Source organism: Neodiprion virginianus, chromosome 2 (genome assembly GCF_021901495.1).
Source record: "Neodiprion virginianus isolate iyNeoVirg1 chromosome 2, iyNeoVirg1.1, whole genome shotgun sequence".
NCBI lineage: Eukaryota > Metazoa > Arthropoda > Insecta > Hymenoptera > Diprionidae > Neodiprion > Neodiprion virginianus.
In genome coordinates this window covers 8,731,224-8,753,870 of record NC_060878.1, presented here as the reverse complement: position 1 = coordinate 8,753,870, position 22,647 = coordinate 8,731,224, and the positions used below count along the sequence as shown (strand labels likewise).

Genomic DNA, 22,647 nt, shown 5'->3' with positions numbered 1-22,647 from the left:
CGCGATTATCTTCTTCTTTTCTTAATTTCTCATTGATTTGTTTTCCTCTCACATCATTTTTTGCCGCCACTTGAGACACGGCCACTCGTCTTTGCTGCTCCAACGACACGCGAGACGTATAAGTCACATCGCGTGACTAGAATCGAAAGGGCGTGTGCGTCATTTTACGCCCTTCTGGAATTTGAATAACAAAAGGGGATATGAGTGTATGCGTCTCGACGGATGATCAATCCTTGTAGTCATGCATTATTGTTCGGAGTAAACTATTGTAACGATATAGTTTTGTTAGGGATTTTAGGGCTGCTTATTACGAATCTGATTTCGGGTTCGGAAATTTCAAAATAGCGGATCCAATATGAAGAATTAAATTTTTTTAAATGACTTAAATTACACAAAAATCTGAGCCCAGGGGTTCTTTGGGTCGCTTATGACGAGTTCGAAGTCTAATTACCAAAATTGAAAATGGTGGATCCATATAGTTAATATTAGATACGCCATCTTGAATTTTGAACATCTTACTTCAGATTCATAATTGAGAAGTTGTCTAAATGTTTGAAAAACGGATGGGATACTTACCACTATGGCTCAAAGGTTCGCAAAAATCGTAGAATTATAAGGGCGTAAGGCACACCTGACTAAAATCACAAAAAAGCGTATGACCCATTTTTTAGTTATTTTTACATTTGACTACAATTGAAAAGTCGTACAAACCTTTTACTTTCACGCGACTTTTTATACAATGGTCATATTGATATACGCGCTTTTGTTACAGATCTCGATTTTTGGCGCATCCGCCCTTGTGATTTTAGTCACAGAGTATAAATACATCTGTTTTTAAATAATGTCTCAACCTCACAATTTTTGTTATCTGACGAAATGTCTTGGAGCGGTATTTGAAACAATCTCACCCAATGAAATTCTCTGTTTTCTATCTTTGGTTTCAAACTCTTTCGGTCTTAATCCAGTATTTGATATGACCCTTTAACAAAGTGTTTTGGTAACACGAAACATACGGTTCAACGACGAGATAATTTTTGTCTCCCTCAATTTGTAATGAAACAACATACAGGCCGTTGCTGTTGTTGAAATCGTGCATCGGAGGAAAGAAAAATTATTTTAAACACTCTTATACATATATACACTGAGAGAAATTTTTAGTTCCGGTTATCGCTCAGTCCCTAACTATTTTCATTTTTTACCACAATCGAAAAATATAGTTCCAGGTAGAAAATTAAAATTAGTTTTCTAGGTGTTACCGGAAAGTCTAGTATCCGTTACTATTCTTTCTCATTACGATCACTGTTACTATATTTTCCTATAACTTTTCCGAAAATTTAATGATTGTGCAAGAATGAATTGACGTTAAAGCCTTGTTTAACTAAAAAAGTAGAGTAAACCTCAGAAACCGATTTTGCGTACCTCGTTTTTCGTAATTCCAACAATATTCAAACAGTTTTTTTTAACGATACCTGTTTTACGGGATTTTTCTAGTTACTGTAACAAATGAAATTTTTCTCAGTGTATATAATATCACATCCTGTACATCATAATCGTAATATAGTAGGCTTATTGAACACAAACTACATACACATTCAAAAACACACATACACGCGATTTGTCTGGCAATTTTACGTAACGCAACAATAAGTTTGCTCTTAATTGAATTATAGTACGTTTGTTTTTTCTCTCTCTCTCTCTCTCTCTCTCTCTCTCTCTCTCTCTCTCTCTCTCTCTCTCTCTTCCAAAGCCGATTACCCATCGAACTTACAAACCAGCGTTGCGTAAAGTGACTCACGCCAGTATTATCATCATTATTGTATACATACCTGTAAACACGTGCTTGTATGACAAGTTTAATTGATGTTCGAGCATCATTAGGCGTGCATGAAAATTCATGAAAAAAATAACCGTGAGTCTATATGTCTGTATAATTACCCGTGTATTTTTACCGCAATTAATTGTTTACCCTATTCATCGCCGCCGAACGCCTAAGAATTATGTAAAATATCCTTGTTGAAATCCGTTCGCGTAAATGAAATGAAAATCTATATATATCATACATACGGTCGGTGAAAATCGTTTTGCAATTCACTCGAATGTTGAATTCCTTATTGTTGATGTTATTATTATAACTCTCGGCGTTTTCCGTATATGCAGTGCTATTGTCGATAAATTGAATGCTACATTATGTTAATAATACTGGGAGTTTGCATACTGCGGATAGTTTTCACTCCGTTACAGTGTCGAGTTTATGCACACTACAGATGATTGTGAAAAGCCGACAGCAACGACTATTGCCCCAGTTCTCACATTTCTATACGCAGCATAGACGTAGTAGATTGGCATTAAATACGGTGTAGAAGCGTGTAACTCGGGCGGCGATGAGATGAGAAGAGAGGAGAGAACTCAACTCTCGAAAACTACGCTCTTGCATCTCTCTCTCTCTCTCTCTCTCACGCTCTCTCTCTCTTCGCCATACAGTCGTCGACAGTTTAATTTTAGTACAGATTTAACCAACCGTCGCTTTGTGTTCTCTAAATCGAGGTGAATTTTCACATGTCCGAATGTACTTATACTACTATTGTTATTACTTTTGTTATTATTATTATTAATAATTATCGTCTTCGGTATATCTACTTCTATTTTTTTACCTTCTGAACAGTGTCGAGTCTGGTGAAAAAAATTAATAAAACCGTTACAACAAAAGGAGGATAAGCCATGTAAAGTTTTGTTGGGTTTAATTTTGTCGAAAGAATTTCTCTCTTTCACTGCGTACGCAGTTAGCAAATTTCAAACTCACCGCGCGGAAGGTTAATTAAAAAAAGTTGAGCTGCTAAGTGCTGCGGAAAAAATCGCGTCGTTGTTTTGTTTGTTTTTTTTTCAATTATTTCCATCCTCAAACTTGTTATCGATTATTAACCATTTATGAATACGATATGATTTCGTTTGCGAATGGATTTTAGATAACTTTGAAGAACGATTAAGCAGAAGTTAATTAACCCTTTGATTGTAAGTCACACATTATTGTGCTGAGTCTACTTTTATAACAAGATAGTATTGCAGTGGTTTTGGGGGTCGCTGATTACAAATCTGAGATCAAATTTCAAAAATTCAAGATTACGGATCCAATATGGTGGATGAAAATTTCAAATTTGATAGAATACGGTCAACAAACTCTATGCAGGGGTTTTCGGGGTCACTGATTGGGTTTGCCATACTGAATTTTTAAACTCTGATTTCAGATTCATAATCAGCGAATCCAAAAACCCCTGAACAGAATTTTTCTTCTCCGTATTCGATGAGATTTGAAATTTTCGTCCGCCATCTTGAGTTTTTTAAATCCGATCTCAGATTCGTTATCAGCGAGCCTGAAGTCTTATAATTGTTAATGTTAAACATGTACATGCGTAGAGGGGTAACTTTCTCGGAAACGAATCAGACCTTCAATTTTCACGATTTTTTTTAAATAAATTTGTTTCTAACCATAACAATTAACAATATATCGAAATACTTACTCTGAAGTATTGAAAATCTAGTAGTATACTATTAGAAATAGCAAAAGAACCGCAAAGAAATATGTAGAAAAGTTCTCTGAATATAAAAAAAAAAATTGACGATAAAATTGATGATAAGAATACTTACCACCTTGACGCAAAGGGTTAATAATTAAATAAACGAAACATTTTATCACCCACAACAACTGCATGAAAAAACCTAACGATCGACGACTCCGTGTAACCGAAAAATACGATACGAAATTGTAGTTTTGATTTTTAAAAGGTATTCTGCGGTGGATATTATTTAATATTTACTATATTCATTATCACCGCTTCGAAATTATATAGTTTTAAGAGGATTTCGTCATCGCCGCGACGAACGCGTCACCTTCACGTGCCGGCATCATCAACATCATCATCGTCATCATCATTTTTTCCTCCTCCTTCTTTTCTCGAAGAAGTTTATACGCCGATTATCGGCTCCCATTATAGAGCTTCGCGATTAGACCGACTACACGTAGCGCGAAATGTGGGAGCGTGTGCAATTTTTGCAACTACGTGCATTTTATTCTGCTGGTTATAAAAGCATGTTGTTGTCATTTTTGTTATTATTATTGCTGTTGTTGTTGGTATTTTTATTTAAACCGCCGCGCACAGCAATGACGGTAAAACTATTTATAATCAATCGGTCTTTATACCCTAATTGACCCGTGCTTATCGGTGGATTCGGATTGATCAAACATCTCATTGATTTAAGTCATGTTTTGTGATTACAAATACATTGAACGTTACTTAATATGCCGAAATGAGAATCCCTGTGTTATCTGAGGTCCCTGATAACAGATAAAACCTTATCTTTTCACCGAATCGCGGGTCGTGCGCGAGTTTCAAAGCTGGGTCGTCTCGGCGGTGCTTCATGGTGTCTCCTGTTATTTTATACCCAACTACCTAACAGTGTTACACGCACCCGCCTCGGCAAAACTCTCCCAGTGAATGTTATTTTTTCGAAAAGTCTCTCGCGCCGCTTTCTTCTTTTTTTTTTCCTTTTTTTTTTTCTTTTTCTTTCGCGTATTCGTTTTTTTCGCTCCAGAGTGCAGATGTAAATTAATAATAATGATAATATTCATTAATTTATACACTCTCCGCGTTTTACACCCGAGTGCCTGACTAAGTAGGACACTCGGCGTTATTGGATACTTATTGTAGAGTGACGTCATAAGTAATTCATGTCGTATTCGTTTATTATACGCGCGCAGTCCGTGATATTTATATTCATGTGTAATAATGTTATATATTTACACGGTTTTGGTGTATTCGGTGATTATTACGATGAGGCAATGTCAGCATCTTGTGAATTAACACTTTTTAAAGTACAATTTTTATAATACAAACTCAACGCTGCAGGTGTGAACGATTTGTTTTTTAATGAAATGCCGAGAAGGAAATCCATTTGGTCCGCTTGTTTTAATCCGACAGGTTGCATGGTAGGTTCGCATTTTACGTAAAAAATATCGCGTTGCAATAATTGAATATTATTTACTTTATTCCGTATACCGATTAAATTTCCTCTAATTCGTAAAATTCGTTCGTTTATCCGTGTCGGTGTGTGTGTGTGTGTGTGCGTGTATTTAAAAAATTTGAAATATTCACTAATAATTGATTTCTTCCCCATTCTCAATATCTTTTCTTTCGAAAGAATATCATAATTTCAAATAATGTTCCTTAGCAGATGATTCATCGATTTGAAGGAATACGTCTGTTCACTGGCATATGGAAATAATTTTTTTTTTTTTTCTTCTTCCACTCACTTCGTTTCAAATAAACTTGTTTATATAATTAACTGCGAGTATTTTCAATTCATGGAATTTTATACATCTTTTTGCTGCTGTAACTTAAAATTCTCGCGTTGATTGATGGAAATGAAATCTCTGTCTCTTTTGTAATGTGTAATTATATTTCACAGGGTGACTACATCAGCCATCCAGTACTCTTCGAGTTGTCCCACAAATACGGAGTCGGCGGTAGCGACCAAATGCCGCTTCCAGCACGGCTCGATGAACTCCGGGAACACATTCGTAGGGAGATACGAAAAGTAAGAATTTTTTAAACCAACACCGAGTGTTAATAGCGTCTGGAAAATTTCCAAAACCAAATAGGAAAGTTAAATAAATAGAGAATAATCCGCGGGTTGGAAATAACTCGGACGGAAGTGTGGTAGACTAGAGAGCTTTTTTTTTTCCAATTATCCAATACACATGTTATTGTTGTTAAACCTTCAAAAAAAATTTCACACCCTTATTTCTCTTGGAAGAAATTACAAACCGTACTTCAACTTTTTTCCATTTGTCATTTATTTTCTTACGTATGGTACAATACATTTACCTGCAGGCAAAATATTTTAAATTGTGTACGTAATTTGTTTATTTATTTATTTATTTATTTTTTTATTTTTTTTTCACCGTACCTTAGGAACTGAAAATCAAAGCCGGTGCGGAAAATTTACGATTAGTGGCTACGGATCGAAAGGCTTTAGCGCACGTTGCGACGCTCGTGAAACAGGCGAATAACAAGCTGAGCGAACTTCAAGTCGAACTTCAAGAGCTCGAAAGCCAAATTATTCTGACCCAAGGACAGCCTTCGTCGCCTCAATTAAATCACTGCAATGGTCAAGGTGAGTCGTCAATAAGTTTTAGATGATTTGATTTCTCGCCATTTTTCATGAAATTTAATATTTGAGAGACTGAAACAGGTGCGGAAAAGCTTTGGAGAATAAGCATCTCGTGTTATAAAATTTATATTTACCAAGATTGCGATATGCCGCCTTGCACATCAATCGAGACAACTCCTTTTGATGTTTTTCAAGATTTTTATTTTCCTAACCGATCTGTCATCTAATTTTTATCGAGTCAATTCGGGTCGCGAAATTGACAGACTGAACAGTGAAAAAAAAAAAAAAAGTTTAAGTACCTACAAAGAAGAATTCTAATTTTATGTCCTCTCTTTTCCGCCATTTCAGCTTCAGTTGTATCGATGGTCATGATATGTTTGAGAGCGGTTTTATTTTTACAAAAACAAAAAAAAAAAACAAGCACCAAAAATTGCTGTAAAAATTGAAACTAGTTGGTCGGAAGTCAAAATCGAATAGAAAGAAAAGCCTACGCGTTAGAAATTCTACAATTTTTCACGGTGAATTAGTGAATTATAAAAATGAAAAATAAATGTTAGTTTTTACAAAAGAACAGTGAGGCTGCATAATTGAAGTGACAGTTGACAAAAAAAAAGCTGCAACTTGTTGCGAAATTAAGACATTTGATAAAAAAAAAAAAAAAAATAGAAAGATAAAATCCTTGAGAAATTCGACAATAAGTCAAGAGTTTGGCATCTTTCGAAGAATTCGTATTATTTAAGAAAAGATAAAAATAATTTTCACTCATTGATCCGAGACAGTTGTATAGGTACACGTATACGTATAATATCCGTTTTATCTACTATGTGTTTTTTTTTTCTTTCCTTTTTTTCGTAAACATCCGGCTTATAGGTTGCGTTATTTTATTTTTACGCCTTTGGGCAATTAAAGTGTTCTAATTCGAACATAACTAGAGAATGGATTTTTAAAAAAATTACTTTTATTTTTTCTCCTTCAAACAATCGAATCCAGTTTCTAAACCATCAAACAGCTCTCGATTTCGCGTGATTTAACGTCTTTCCGTTCACACGATTTTGTGTTTATAAAAGCTCTTCTAATTATATACGTGCATCCGTAAAACTGCTGACGACGCTTATAATCTTTATACACTTACGATTCGTATTCTTTTCAATGTCCTTTTTTTAGCTAACAATACAATATTGGGGCGATAAAAAGTAGGACGAAACTTTATAGAAAACGAAAATGTAGGCTTTCACATCCATTTTACGTTTACGATGTAAAAAACCGAGGGAAATTTTTTCCCTGAGATTCGGAGTTGATTTCCTGCGGCTAAAAAGTAGTCGAAAAACGGCCATGTTCAAAAATACAAATAGGGGCCAAAAAAAATTTTTTAAATTTTTCTAAAAATGCAAAATGAAGGTAAATTTGTCTTCTTTAAAAACGCCGTTTCAAACTTTGATTATCTTCATTTTTGAATCCGCTATCTTAACTTTTAGTGCGGCAAGAAATTTCGACTTGTGTACCGAAACTTTCGGCCGGCACTGTATGTACAAATAAATCATTGCCGGCAATAAAAATTTCGCTCGTGTGCATACACGTGACTATAAATATATAGGTATACATACATATATATATGCATACGTATGCATGTATGCGAGAAGTAGTGAAATTAATGTCACGTTGTCTGATTGCCTTATTAAACTTGTCGGACGGTTTCAACTTTCAACGTTCATGCCAGCGAGAAAAAAGATTCTCTCATGTGGCTGCAGCGGTATGATAATAACAATAATAACAACAACAATAACAACAATTTGAAATAATAATTAGCAGTGATTAGTAACGGGAATTGCAGTTGTATGTTATAAAAAAAAAGAGAGAGAAGAACCGCGCTCGTTTGTATCTCAATTATTCTTGTTTTGTGTACAATATTTATACATAGCTCGTACATTGTTGTTGTTGTTATTATGCACGGACCCCTCGTAGACTTAGAATTGCTATTTATACGGGTGCGATTTTCAAACACGTGCAAATTACGATGTGAATAACACCGATTGAAGAATATTATCAAATTCGTAAACATCCGTTATCTACGATTTTTTAAAAGTTTGTTTAATCATCGAATTTCTTCAATTATACCGTAATGAATAATCATAATATGGAGTAAAATAATTGGCATCGTATGTTTTTGAAAAAATTTATTAAAATCAGCGCTGTTTTTGTTGGCTAAAAAAGAATCTGCAAGCACGAACGAACAGAGAGCGAGAGAATAACGTTGCTTGTACATTAGTAAAAATAATATGAATGAAATTTGAATGCGTTTCAATCGGGAGAATCTCTTGAAACTTGAAAATGAACCGCGCATGCGCGAGTTTTATCGTCAGTTCGTACAGGCTGGCCATCCCGAGTTTTCAGCTGTCAAACTGTTTCCGATTGCGATGTAATTGATACGACATTTCGAGGTTAGAATCTCAAATGATTGAGGCAGCGCCTCGGAAAGGTTTGGGAAGCATTTGCTATCGGTTCGGAAAGTTGATTCTTCAAAGAACGGTCGGAACTTGACGCTTGCGCTCTTTGAAAATTCAAACGTACACATTTTTCGTAGGTTGGCCCGCCTGCATCGCGAACAAGAATATCGCTGCGGGAAGATTTCGCCGACCAATGAGATTTAATTATTTGGCGCATGCGCGGTTGATTTTCAAGTCTCAAGAGATTGTCCCGGTTTGTATTCGTGCAGATTTACGCGCAGAGAGCTCACCGAGTGGTTGAATTAAAAGTAAGTGGCTCCTTCGTCCGCCGTTTTCTATTTATATCCACGCCATGTTCTCGCGACGAGAGACGCCCGTGTCACCCCATATTGGACATACCCGTTTCTGAATCCGTATCACCGGCTCGGATGCTGCGTGCAATTCGAATCTCCTTTATTTCTCATCTTCCCCTCTCCTTCTCTTTAGAGACTTTGATTGCGATTTGTCTTCGGGATTAACGGCCACTCGGTCTGCAGGATTTAGACGTTAGCTTCTTCTCGTTACTCGAGTCGCGACGGCAATCTGCAACGACGATGCGATAAAGAAGGACGGAAAAAGAGGCAGAGGGGGAGAGAGAGAAATAGAAAGTGTACATTTGCGGATACGCTTGTTTATTTAAAGAGATCGCTTACACTGTGTATATATTTATATACATACACACACACATATACATATATATATATAAAACTTGAACCTTTCAATTATAATGTCCTAATGTATACTCTCGAGAAATTGTTTGTTGAAATTCAAGGGAATAATTTCGGAGTAACGATCGAGTAAAACAACGTATACATATGTAATATGCATACACAATTTAAGCGAATCGCGTTCAACATTTTTTTTCTTTTTTTTTTTTGTTCAACCTCCAGAGAAAATTTAATCATTACAAATTCTTGGGAAAATAACACAAGTTTTTGCCATTTTTATTTCGCAGTCGTTAACCCAAGTTCGTAAAATTTGTCGAAACATATTGTAAAATTTTTACAGTTGATTTTTTATTTTTATTTTTTTTTCTCACGTTTTTCGTTCTGATCGAAAATCCTACAATTTCTCAAAGTTTGACGTTGTTTTATCGTTCAGAAAAAAAGAATTTGAAAAGCCGTTTATATACGACTTGATCATTTTTCTCTCGTATGATCGAAAATTCTGGATCGATTTATGGTAGCGAGAGTTTTCCGAATCTCAAAATCACGCTACAGTCGTTGGAGAAAAAAGCTTTTTACACTAATTGTACTTATATATATAATATATATATCACATTTATGCGGCATATCACAACGAGGCGATAAGGCGACTAAACCGGACGTTTCAATAACAGAAAGTCTATTAATATTATCAGTGGTTTACTGGCAAGATAATCGTAACGATTCGCATTTCATTTTCTTCTTGTTTTTCCATTTTCTTATTTAAGAATGTGTAATAATGAGGTCAGTTCGAGGGTCGGTTTTCATTGAATTATATTCTACTGAGCTACAGACTTCCAATCGTATAATCACATAGATTTTACTATCGGTTAGTTACGCGACTAGTTCTTTTAATCCGAAATAGTGGAATAACTTGAAATATGAGATTCTGTGCGAAAATTACCGATTCTTTCATCGACATTATTCTGCATACATACAAATACTAAAAAATCAACGAATTTCCGATTATTTTTTTTCCCCCGTCTCTCTTGTCGTCACGTCACGTGATACGCAGGGTGAAAAGAACTCCCGATGATTTTATACACCGTTGAATAATTTTCAAAGCAAAACCACAGCTTTGCACACTGATGTTATTTATATATACATATATGTGACATATTTCTACGCGTCTGTCTATTTTTGTGTTTGGCCATATGCTCCGACCTAAAACTAAACGCATGACTGGTCATAAATGCCGGAAAAGGTGCGACGTCGGTCTCGTATAACAGGAAGATATTCAGATATCGATATACGTGTGTACGTATGAAAATACGACGGATGAACGAACAAGTTTTTGTTTTTCCTATTGTTATTATTCGTCAGGAATCGTGTATTATCAGCGACATTACGTATATACGATATGCTGCATATTCGTTGTATAAGTATACATAGTTTATTATAGGTGGTCGATTAATTATTTTAATTAATTAGCTATCCCGCGTTTTGCAAATTATCGAACATATAAATGTCGTGTATTATACCGGATCTCGTCACAGGATAAATGATCACGGTCGAAGATTATTATTATATATGGGAGGAGCGATAACCCGTTCCTTCTTTTGCATATAATATTACGGTATTGTGTATTAATTATGTGTAATAAATTTCTAAACTTGTGCTCAAAGCTCGAAGCTGTAAATAGTAAGAAATAAAACGAGAAAGGAGCATAAATATCTTGGCATTTTTTATGAGTAGTTTTATAAATTAATGAGGCGGGGTTGAAATTCCGAATTTGACAAGTTCCGACAGCGCCAAGTTCCGTATTTTTTTGTTGCGAAACTTTAAAGTAAAAAAATCGAACTGACCAAACGTCGGAAGTTTCGAATGATCCGAAACCCGACGCTCAAAGTTCCGAAAGTGCGAAAATGAGAAAATTTTTTAATCTGAACTATCGAAACTCCGAATTATCGAAGATTTTCAGTATTTTCAGTTCCGTAAATTTTTGGCTTGCTGAAATTTCACTACTTTGATCTTCTTTTGTTTTCGATTTTCCATATTTTTACGTTCGAAATCCTGGTCATTCCGATTTTCGGTTTTTCTGGTTTTTTACACCCACTAATTGAGTAAACTACGCTGTGTGTGTATATTTTAACTTACAGAATTTCACTCTGTCGAAAATTTAATTTTCGGAATTTTGTTCCGTTGGAACTTAAATTTTCGAAATCTTGCAACTTTGAGCCGTCGGCTATCCGATCATTCGAAACTTCGTTGTTTCGCAAAAGTTTGATTACTTCACTTCAAGTTTCACCACCAAATAATTCAGAATTCGGCGCTTTCGAAACTTTTCAAATTCCGGACTTCAATCCCGCTCCTTATTTATACATATGCCGAATACATTCATTACATATCCGAGAAGATTTCGAAAATCGATTTTCCGTCTATAATTTTAATATCACCATTATAACTGACTGAAATTTGCAACCAAAAAGTATTAAATCCTGTACTGTCTAGATATATTATTATATATTATACCAATACAATAACAATATATAATATATTGTTTTAATATTATATAATTTTATTGTTTTAACAATATATAATATATTGTTATAGACGAAATAATATGAAACATTTTCAACGGTACATTCCTAAAATTATGAAAAAAAAAAAAAATGACGCGTCACACATCTTTACACGTGTACGAATAATAAATGAAAATAGAATAAAAAGCTCTGGATAAAAATCATTCGCGAGATTACTAATGACGTAGATACACTTGCCGGTAATTTTTATTTATTTTTTTTATTTTTATCATTCCATCTTTCTCGCCTTCGTCGATGGAATGCGAACGAATGAATTTCGCGGGCTGTTCGCTTCTCGCTTCGCATTTGAACGAAAACGTGATGAAATACGTACGTACGTGTAAGATTTGATCAGGGTTAAGTTAGGTCAAGTTAGGTTAGGTCCACTATCCTCGGGTCGAGTTGGACCAGACTAGACCAGCCACACAGACAACGGTACTTTGATTCCATACCTCTCGATCATCATCTCAGGTATGAATCGAGGGATTTACACGAGCAGCTAGAATCCTTCAAATTTCATTGAATCTTTTTTTTTTTTTTTTCCTTGAAGTTTACGTGATTGAAAGAAATCTATTTTAATTACATTCTTTTTTTTAATTACGCCATACGTCGTCGTCCGTTTGTGGATGGACGGATAATAATCCATTGTGCAATGCAATGATGAGTGCACAGTGTTTGCGTTAGTTGTGCGAATCTTTTTTTTTTTTTTTATACGACGACCTCGGTACGCAAACGTTACTTTACTGCTACACGTGACATAATACACTGCAAAACGTCATTCTATCCGATTGGTGATACGATTGAGCATCAAGAACTCACATCAATTACGTAATTAATACATATATTATATATATAAAAAAAAGTCTATTATGCAAAAGAGAAAAACCAAGATTATCAATTTTACAAAATCGTACTAAATTGAAACTAGATCTGCATGCTGAACAGTATACAATTATTATACATTATACGTGGTGGATAATAATAAATATCGTCGATTGAATATCGTCCTATGTGAGAATTTTTTCCGACTGATAAAAAGGTCTACGTCACAATTATATCGGAAAGGAAACACGTGTTTTGCAAATGATTCACGTTATGAACTCGGGTTGTGTGTATAGTATATTTATTTATATACCTGCTGTAGAGATAATTGTGTAAGGTACGTATTATCGCGTTGATATGTTTTCACGTGTACGGATATACCTGATACACATACAAATTAGCAGCCCACGTAACTCACCCCCATCGATTTTGATCATTTTTTAGTATCATGTTCTTGTAAACCAAAAAGGGTCCCGGCGAATTTTTTCAGACTTTCTTTAACCGCTGGTGAAATTTATTTAATAAAATCGCAAAAACAATTCCCATAGAAAGAAACTGTTAAAAATCTGAAGAAAAAAAAATCACACCGATCCTGTTGGTTTAAGATGTGTTTTTTGAGCACCACGCGATAATGACATGTCAATACTGAATATTTTTTTTCCCCAAGCCTTTAGTTTTTCTATGTCGGTCAAATTAATCTGTCGAAAGAAATCTGACAAATAATTCTCTTCTGCAAAATTTCGATTGTGCATTATAAAATTTTTTTTTTTTACCAGTAATTTGAAAAAGAAAAAATTGTTTGTTTATCAGAATTTCATCCTCGATATTCATTCTTTATTGAAATTTCGGATTTCTTAAATTGAAAATCATCTTATCATGCAAAATGTTTAAATTCCAAAAAAAAAAAAAAAAAATCTTGCTGGGAAAATTTTTCATCAATTATAAAATTGACATTCAAATATGTGATACTTACGTATCAGATTTGAATTTAACTCTACGAGTCGCAATATAATTGTTTATTTCTCTCTTTTTTCCCTTTTTACTTACAATTAAACTTCCTCTCATACTTGAATAACAATTCGCATATTATGCACAAGAATTCTCGTCGTCGATTTTAAGGGGTCAAGGCGTGGCCGCCCTTGTACGTACAGTATAATAAATGCATCCTCCCGCTGGTGCACTTTCCGTGTCGCCTTGTGGTCCAGGTATTACGTCACATCCGCCGACGACCCCTTTCCGTTAATTATTGCGTAGTCCGGACTCTGCTGCTGCAGGCGATTCGAATCAAGTTTCGGACGAATTATCAAAGCCTACAGTTTTATTTAACCTGAAACGATTGTTTGTAATTTTTATTATTGTCACCACCATCATTATTAATAATTTTTTTCCCCTGTATCATGAAGCAGCGATTATTGTACGCATTCGTGGATAAATTTACCCTCATTTTTCAATATAATTATGCGTTATTATTATAATTGTATGTGAGATTTGATTTACAATTTTTCCTGTCTTTTGTGCAATATTTTTCGTAAAATATTATAAAACTACGTATTTACGAAACAAGCTTCGATACAGGGTTGATAAAACCGCTGTTAATTCTATATTGATTCAATTAAATTAACCGTTTTTACTAGCTTCGAGCAAATAATTATCAATCTTCGTTACTTAATATACTGTTTATTATTTAAATAGCAAAGAATTTCTTCTCCCAATTAAGCATCAAATTCTTTCAACTTACAACAAAAGCGGATTCAATTTTATTATCAAATCTAAAATAAACGCGCAGTCTATAAGAATTATTTTCCTCAATCTGTTGGAACACGAAACTGCAAGCAGCAAAATACCAAGTGCAATTCTGATTATTCTTATTTTATATATACAGTTACCGCTTTGGATAAATAATAAATCACCTGTTCTTTTTTTTTTATATGCACACATCATTTAAAACGCGGAATAATTGTAGAGGATAATTAAAACAAGACTTTGAGATCCTGCACTAAAAAAAAAAGAATCAAAAAAAAAAATTTGTCTTAATTTTTCTCAATTGTTATCACGAAATTTGCAAAATCGGCATCCTCCTCCACCAAAGTCGAGAATATCCATGACGATATGATCTAGTTTTGCTAAAACCACAGTGTAGACACAACACATAAATGTCATCGTCACGTTATATGTTTTGAACGATGATAAATTACTGCACACATTACGAGTTCACGTGTATTCATCTTTCTCTTATCTCAATCCGAATTACGCAACTTCTCTTTCCGATAATAATGAAACGATGACGAGCAACCATCTGTGCGTTTTTATGTAATGTAGGGCATGTATGTATATATATATGAAACGATTTTTTTCACAGAACAACAATTTTCAACATATAAATTTCCTGGATCGGTTTTATAATTCTGAAGAAGCGTATAATGCAGCTGATCATTCATTTATTCATTCTTTTCGGAGTAAAAAAAAAAAATAAAAAGAAAGAAAGAAAGAAAGAATTACCGATTTTAAGAAGCAAAAGATGAATCTTTGTTCAAAGAAAAATTTATGCAACACATCCGTCGCTAATTATTACAGACTATACGTTACTTGATAATGGGGCTTGTGTGAAGCTGCGTAGAGTCGAACGTGCATGTAATCATGTAGGTAACTATTTATGTAATAATAATGGCTCCTCGACTCGAGCACGTGCGTTGTATTCATGACACAGTTTCTTCGAGTTTGTTATTTATACGCTGTGCAGGGAATAAGGTATGCAAGTCGGTGCAGAGAACTTTTGCTCCTCGCCGATCCGCCCGAGAGGCGTGACGGGATTATTTTATTGAATTCCCAAAATCTTATTACCTTGACTTATTACCTCGATATTTGCAGTATAAATGAAAATGTAAGAAACACGATTTAACCCTTTGAGTCATAGCCGCAAGTAAGCTTACCACCAATTTTATTACCATTTTTTGTATGTTTAGAGAATTTTGCAATATATTTCCTTGCGGTTTTTTTTTATGCTGTTTCTGACAGTGTATTAATTACTAATAAGTTTTCAATACTCGAGAGTAATTATTGCGATATAATGTAAACTATTATTGTTACAAAGAAAATGGCTGAAAAAAAAATCACTGATTACCAATCTGAAAACAGATTTTGAAAATTCAGTGTAGCGAATACAATCAGTGACCGGACACCTCTGCGTAAAGTTTTTTCGTCCGCCGTCTTGAATTTTTTAAATTCGATTTAATCAGCGACCCCAAAAACCACAGAATACTATCTCGTTATAAAGATTGATTCAGCACAATAATGTGTAACTCAAAGGTTTAAAAGAAATGAATTCCGAATATACACGTTATGATATTTTCTTAAAATTATTAGCCAATCACCGATGATGAGATCATAATTATCTTTCCGTATTGTATGTGTGAGTCTATTCTAATTTTTTTTTTTTTTTTTACGAAGTTGTACAAATTGTTGAAAATTGTCACAAAAATATGAGCCAACTTGCGATAAATGATGCTTCTGAAAAAACACACATTCATCCTGTTACTTCGACGACATAAAATACCAAATTCTCCGATCGCCATGCGCGTTAATTTTTCATCGTACAAATTGCAGCAAATATCTGATGTGTTATAAATACATATGTTATACGTATGTATTGTATAAACTATGCAGAATGTCTGTAACGGGTTGTTATACAATAATTAGGCTTTATTGTATAGAATTAGAGATCCGGTCTCGGTGCGATCGCTGCATGTGCGTATATGGGTATGATGTATCTGTCCGATTGCACGACTTCCGGTGGCGGTGCAGGATGACGTATAATAGAAAAAGCAGGGAAGAAGAGGGGATTTAGAACGTCGGTGAAATCGCGGTGCGGATTCTGTCAAGCCATTGCGATTTTCGGCCTTGAATTGATTTTTCTAATCACTCTAGCGTATCTATATTTACAAAAAATTTCTGTATATAATGTATAAATGAAAAAATTAACCAGATTGGGAATTGTATATATCTTTGTAATTGGATAAGATTTTATGTTGAAATTTTCTGTTTGCTACATTCGTTTATTTAATTTCTTGCATTTAGTCTACATGTATAATTTGAAGTAGAATTCATGATTTGTGTAAAATTATCATTCTAATTTAACGTCGTTACGTCGTAATATAATTTTCGTATAATGCTTCTTGCTTGTAATTTCTTTGATCAAAAGTTTTACAAAAAAAAAAAATAATCGTAAACATGATCCTTTTCGTATTGACTTATAGATACGTTAAAAAAGAAACATATTCAAAAAATTACGTATCCGCCTTTTCACTCAATATCTCATCTCGTCTTTCAAGTTTGAATATGATTTTGAGTAATTTAAACGTGAAAATTATCATAAAATTAAAAATTTAGAATGATCCTTTCGACTAGTAGAATGAAACTAAAGAGAAAAAGAAGAGAATGAATGACGTAAAAAAAAAAATAAAAAATATCCAACTCAAAATCTCACTCGATTTACTAAATTAATACACATGCAGCGTGTATTAATTTTTCACCAAATTCCGCGAATAGGTGTATGATTTATATTATACCTTGATGTGTATTATACCGAAAATGAATATATATCAGCGTACCTAAGCGGTATAATAAAACTTGATGATCGTGATCCAAGCGTTTCTCGAACGTTACACCGCAATCGTATTTTCGCATGTGTGTGTGTGTGTGTCGAGTCGGGTGCCGCGAACCTCACTCGCCGGAATTTTTTCGCATACGAAAACCCGTTTGTCATCGAGATTCGCGTAACTCTCGTCTCTCGTGAGATGGTTGAGAGAGAGAGAGAGAGAGTGAGAGAAGGGGGGAGGGGGGGATAAAACACTGCGAGAGATATAATGTGACGCAAAAACTAACCGCAGCTGGTTTATCCTATTCAACGATGTGGAGAAACCCTAAGAAACTTATCCGACCGTCTGGGCCAAAGACCTTCTTCTCCACTCTTTTACGGATCCCCGAACCATTTATCACCCGAAAAAATCGAAAAACTAAGGAAGGAAAAATAAAAAAAATAAATGAATTAATTAATATAAAAAAAAAAAAAAAATCTTGCGATGGAAAACAAAATTCACAGAAATCGCGGCACTTCAAGATCGTAACATTTACTGTTCGGTCATGTTTTAGTACGTGTATATACATATGTAATATGTATTGGAAGATTGCGATAAGAGAGAGAATTAAAACTTGATGAAAGTTTTTATACTCTGAAACTGTATAAAAATAGAATCCTTCCATAATATAATTTGGCGAATCAATTATAGGTGTATTATTATTGGAAAAGTTGAGGAGTCAAAGTCGAAGAGGAAAATTGAATGAAGTATTCGTTTACTTCTGATTCGCGTAGATAATCATTTGATTTTTCACTCCAATTATTATGTTGAGTAAACACTGTGTTATAGGTCAGTGTACTATTGTACTTACGCGGTCATTTGTAGAGTTGAATTTTAACTTTTGTTTATTGTCCAAATTGCAACCAACCGACTCTCTTTCTCTTGATCCTTCTTTTCTCGCGTCTTAATTAATGGCGTAAACACGGATTTGCAACGAGGCTGAAGTTAATTCGAACGTTACTGTAACGATTCGTATTTCGGAAAAACCCGTTATTTCGTAATTTTGGGATTCTCTGAAATGCAATAAATTATAATAAGGCAAAAGTAACTCATATTTTCAAAATTTATAAATTTCAAAATAGTAATCCCCCCCCCTCCAATGTATCGTTACTCTAACGTTACTAACTTCAGCCTCACGATTTGCAGTGTTTTTTTACAAGTGGTCTCTTTCTGCTCGAAGCAGCAGTTAACGCCGTAGCCGTAATATAAGATCTGTACCTACGAGATTTTCTGCAAATGTTTATAGCTGTACGGAGCAAAAGAAAGGGTTGCCTATACGCTGATGCACGCTTGCCACGGTCGTTTTCTTATACTTATGACGTGTCTACGTGTGCATAAATGGCTGAATTCTTCCTCGTGGAAGTCACTCGCAAATTACAACATTATAAATATTATAAATGTTGGATCAACAATTGCAACCGTTTTCGAAATTTCTAAAACCGTCGTTATCTTGATCGAAATTTCCTTAAATTCCAAATAATGTACTGCAAATATTTCATGATGTTGCAAATTCTTTCTCTCAAAATCGTTCCAAGTTATCACCTAACAATGTCCTAAAATTAAACATTTTTTTCATCCAATATTTTTTTTTTTTTTTTTGTGAAATTCCAAGTTATGTCATAAAGCGAATGAACAAAAATATAGTACAGTAAATTTGTAAGGATTAATAGCGAAATTGTCGAACACACTTTTCAACTTTAGATGATTATCTGCATTTAGATGAAATGAAATCCTGTGACGGTAGAAGAAATTATTAAAATGGAAAATCGTTTACTTGTACCTGATGCAGTGAACTTGTAAAAATGTTATTAAAATGTTTGAACTTATCTACGTAATAAATACTATTTTTATTTTTCGACGCTAAATTGTATAAATATAAAGTGAAAGAAAAAATGTTACGTATAGTATGCCTAACGTGAAAATTTCGTACCTGTGAAACAGACTTGTCTATAGGTATGTATATTACAGCTACGCGTAGCTGAGAATAAAAGCCCGCAGCGTTGTTCTTTCCCATAGAAAAAAGTATTCACACACATATATATATATATATGTATATGTAGCGTACGTACGTAATTCACGCTCGAAGTAACCCTGAAAATAAGATTGCGTGCGAGTCGAGGAACGGAATTTTTCGTTTTATTACGGTCCCGTGAGTCAAGTTCGAGGTCTCCTCGCGTGAAAGCAGCAAGGTTTTGTCCTGCCTCTTCAATACCTATCGTACAAGTCTCCCATGCGCTTCTTTACCGACGGAGTTTACGGAGGTTAGTTTCTTGTCGCGGGCATCTACTCTCAATTAGTTCAGGGCACGATTTAAACGTAGCGCGACGATCGGGCAAACGTACGAGTGGAAAAGGGACCGACAGTGTTTGGCGAGGAGAGAGGAAACTCTTCTTCTCGTTTAAGCACGCAATCCGTCTCATTCGCTCTCGCACATTCCATTGATCCCAACGACGCGTCGCGGTGACGTCATTAACTAACCGAAACTATACCAATAAGAGTAGATACCCTTCGGCACAGTCGAATACATATATGTATATACATATACCGTGTGTCCATGAGGAAAGTGCGCACCTTATGCGCGTGCGTTAAGTCGTTCGAATTTTATTGGCTGACAGTTAACGTCTGATTGAGCAGCCGACGCAATATCAATCGCAACTGTCAAATAATGTCCCTAGGAATCCACCGTTACCTGTTTGCAACTGCCGTCGGTGTTGTTACGAAAAATAGTTGGTTGATTCGGAGCTAATCCGAAGTAAAATAAATCTGACACACGTTTATCATGCCAATCAAATCGTTGGATTCCTTCGACGATCAATTTATTACTGTAATCCGGAAATCATTATTAACAAAATACTTTACCAAAACTTCGCGCCTAACTTGCAAACATAACCTCTCCCGAGTAACGGTGGGCTCCTAGGGACATTTTCTGACAGTTGCGATTAGTATTGCCTCAGCTGCTCAATCAGGCGGTAACTTTCAGCCAATAAAATTCGAACGACTTAACGCACGAGCGTAAGTTACGCACTTTCGTCATAGACACACGGTATATAAGACCGTGGACACTGCATGCAGCCGATATCCGCCACCGTAATAGGCGCTCGTATTTACGGGGTGCAATATTGCAACAAATTTAAGTCGAAAATCAGTATGATTTTTTTTTCATTTAACGAATCACCCAAGATCATTAAAAGTGTAAACAAGAACTGCAGATAAATATCGATGTTTTATTTTCGGATCTTTTTTTTTTTACCCGCATTCATTCCTGTTAAAAACGTAATCGCTCAATTTAACAAATACGTAAATTTCATAAGTATGTGAACAATCAATTATATATGCGAATATCTTGTAAATTTTGAGCAAAAGAATTATTGGTTTTTAAATCAGCAACTTCCTTGAGTCTGGTAAGGGACAAAAAATATTGATCAATGATCTAGATGATGTAGAATGTTGAGGAAAACTAATCAACGACATAGTACATAGTAGTCGTATCGATATTTATTTTTTGTCGCTTCTTTCTTTGTTTAATAGTTCAAGTTTCGTTCCTTTTTCATTTTATAATTTACAGAACGTGGATCGTTTATTAATTCTAACCGTTTTCTTTCATTTTTTCATTTCAGACACACCCTTGTCGCCGATGGATTCATCGTCGCCGAGTCAGGAGGGTCTTTTTACCGATCTGCGTCTCGTATCACTGGAAAAACAATTGAACATCGAGCTCAAGGTATCCAAACATTAATACTCTTAATTTTTATTTATTTATTTAATTTTTTTTTTTTGTATAATTTTATTGAAATCAAAATTTAAAATTATGGGCAAAAATTTTGTGCTTGACGAATTAGGCGTCTTATGCCATCGCTGGGCACACGTTTTTATACGTATAACCCGAGTGCAACGGACTCTTAACTGTAAAAACCTGAAAAGACAGAACTGAACCAGCGGCGTGCGAGTTTATATCCACTGTGTCTGCATTGTCGCACGTGGATGCAAAAGAAACACGAGAATGAAAACCAAGCCGAAGAAAAGACCGGTCACATTTTCTTTTTTTCTTTTTTTTTTACTCCTTTTTTTTACACCCAATTGTACCCGACAAGACAATTTTACTGAGTCACTGCGGACACAAAGCGACAAATTTCAAATAGAATCTACTGCAGTGTTTCAAATTTATCGCCGCATACGATTGTTATAAATAATAGTTACTTTATACAATAACGCTACACTAAAAATTGTTTTTTCTTTACGATTTTATTACTTCCTTGTTATGCTCTCGTATATTACCTACATGTAATATACATATATTTTTTCAAAATTCATTCTGACTTTCAATTACCTTTTTATTTTATTCTTTTCCCACAGGTGAAACAAGGGGCTGAAAATATGATACAAAGTTTGACGAGCGGTCATCGGGACAAAAAGTTGTTGCAGGAGGCACAGCAAATGTTGGCCGATTCCAGGGCGAAAATCGAATTCTTAAGAATGCGCATTGTGAAGCTGAGACGGGTCCGGAAACAGCAGAGAACGAGAGGCTACTCGCCGGCACCTAACGGCGAAAATACTGCCAGCAAAGGTAAAAAAAAAAAAAACTCGAACAAAAATGGTACATAATTGATGCTTCACGGCGAAGAATAAGAATTAATTATAATAATTGTTCGTTACAATGTTTATTATCATTGCTGTTAATACTCGTATAATTCCTGTATACATACAATATGTATATCAATTTTCTCCTGATACATTGTATTTATTTAATAATGCGGTTTTTGCGTTACATGTATAAGAATAATTCCGGTGCCATCTAGGCAGCATATAAACTTAAAAGAATCTACCCGCTCGCTATAATAGCCTGTAGTTAGTACATTTATACAAGTAAAACCTGTTGGCTGAAATGTTTAGGCGCCGGACTCCGTGAAGCGGTCCTGTTTTTAGCTTTTTCTCGTTTCTTTCGACACTGTGCAAAAAAAAAAAGACGAATCGAACATTTACAGGTGTGCGGAAAAAATTGGAGATACGTAAAGGTTCGAATATTACAAATACGTACCTAATATCGTATAATTTATCTGAATTAATGTGTATACAAGTAGAGAAGATCATTATTTGCGTACAAACATCGTAGGTTTATCGATCTTTTAAATGCCTACCTGCATACTTCGCAAATTGTTGGGTATACTCGTTATTCAAGTTTCATGCTTCAGATCGATTTTCGATTCGGATTTGATTAACGATCTTGACCTCCGATAACAAGTAGATGATAATTATACATACTTACGTATCTCTGTATGTATATCCATGATTCTACTCGGAGTCAATGACTCTTTGTTCA

At 34.8% G+C, this 22,647-nt stretch overlaps 1 protein-coding gene across 4 annotated transcripts in view; it reads left to right on the top strand.

Moving 5' to 3' along the window:
- The window catches only part of LOC124298788 (serine/threonine-protein kinase N), a 39,356-nt gene that overhangs the window by 2,000 nt on the left and 14,709 nt on the right, over positions 1-22,647 (top strand). For 3 of the 4 annotated variants that reach the window (XM_046751277.1, XM_046751276.1, XM_046751275.1), the window contains exons 2-5: positions 5,461-5,589; positions 5,967-6,168; positions 20,948-21,051; positions 21,684-21,894. In XM_046751277.1, coding sequence (XP_046607233.1) covers positions 5,461-5,589; positions 5,967-6,168; positions 20,948-21,051; positions 21,684-21,894 — 646 coding nt within the window. Of the gene's footprint in view, positions 1-5,460; positions 5,590-5,966; positions 6,169-20,947; positions 21,052-21,683; positions 21,895-22,647 lie in introns of those variants that run through there. The other variant, XM_046751278.1, reaches the window with a different exon arrangement.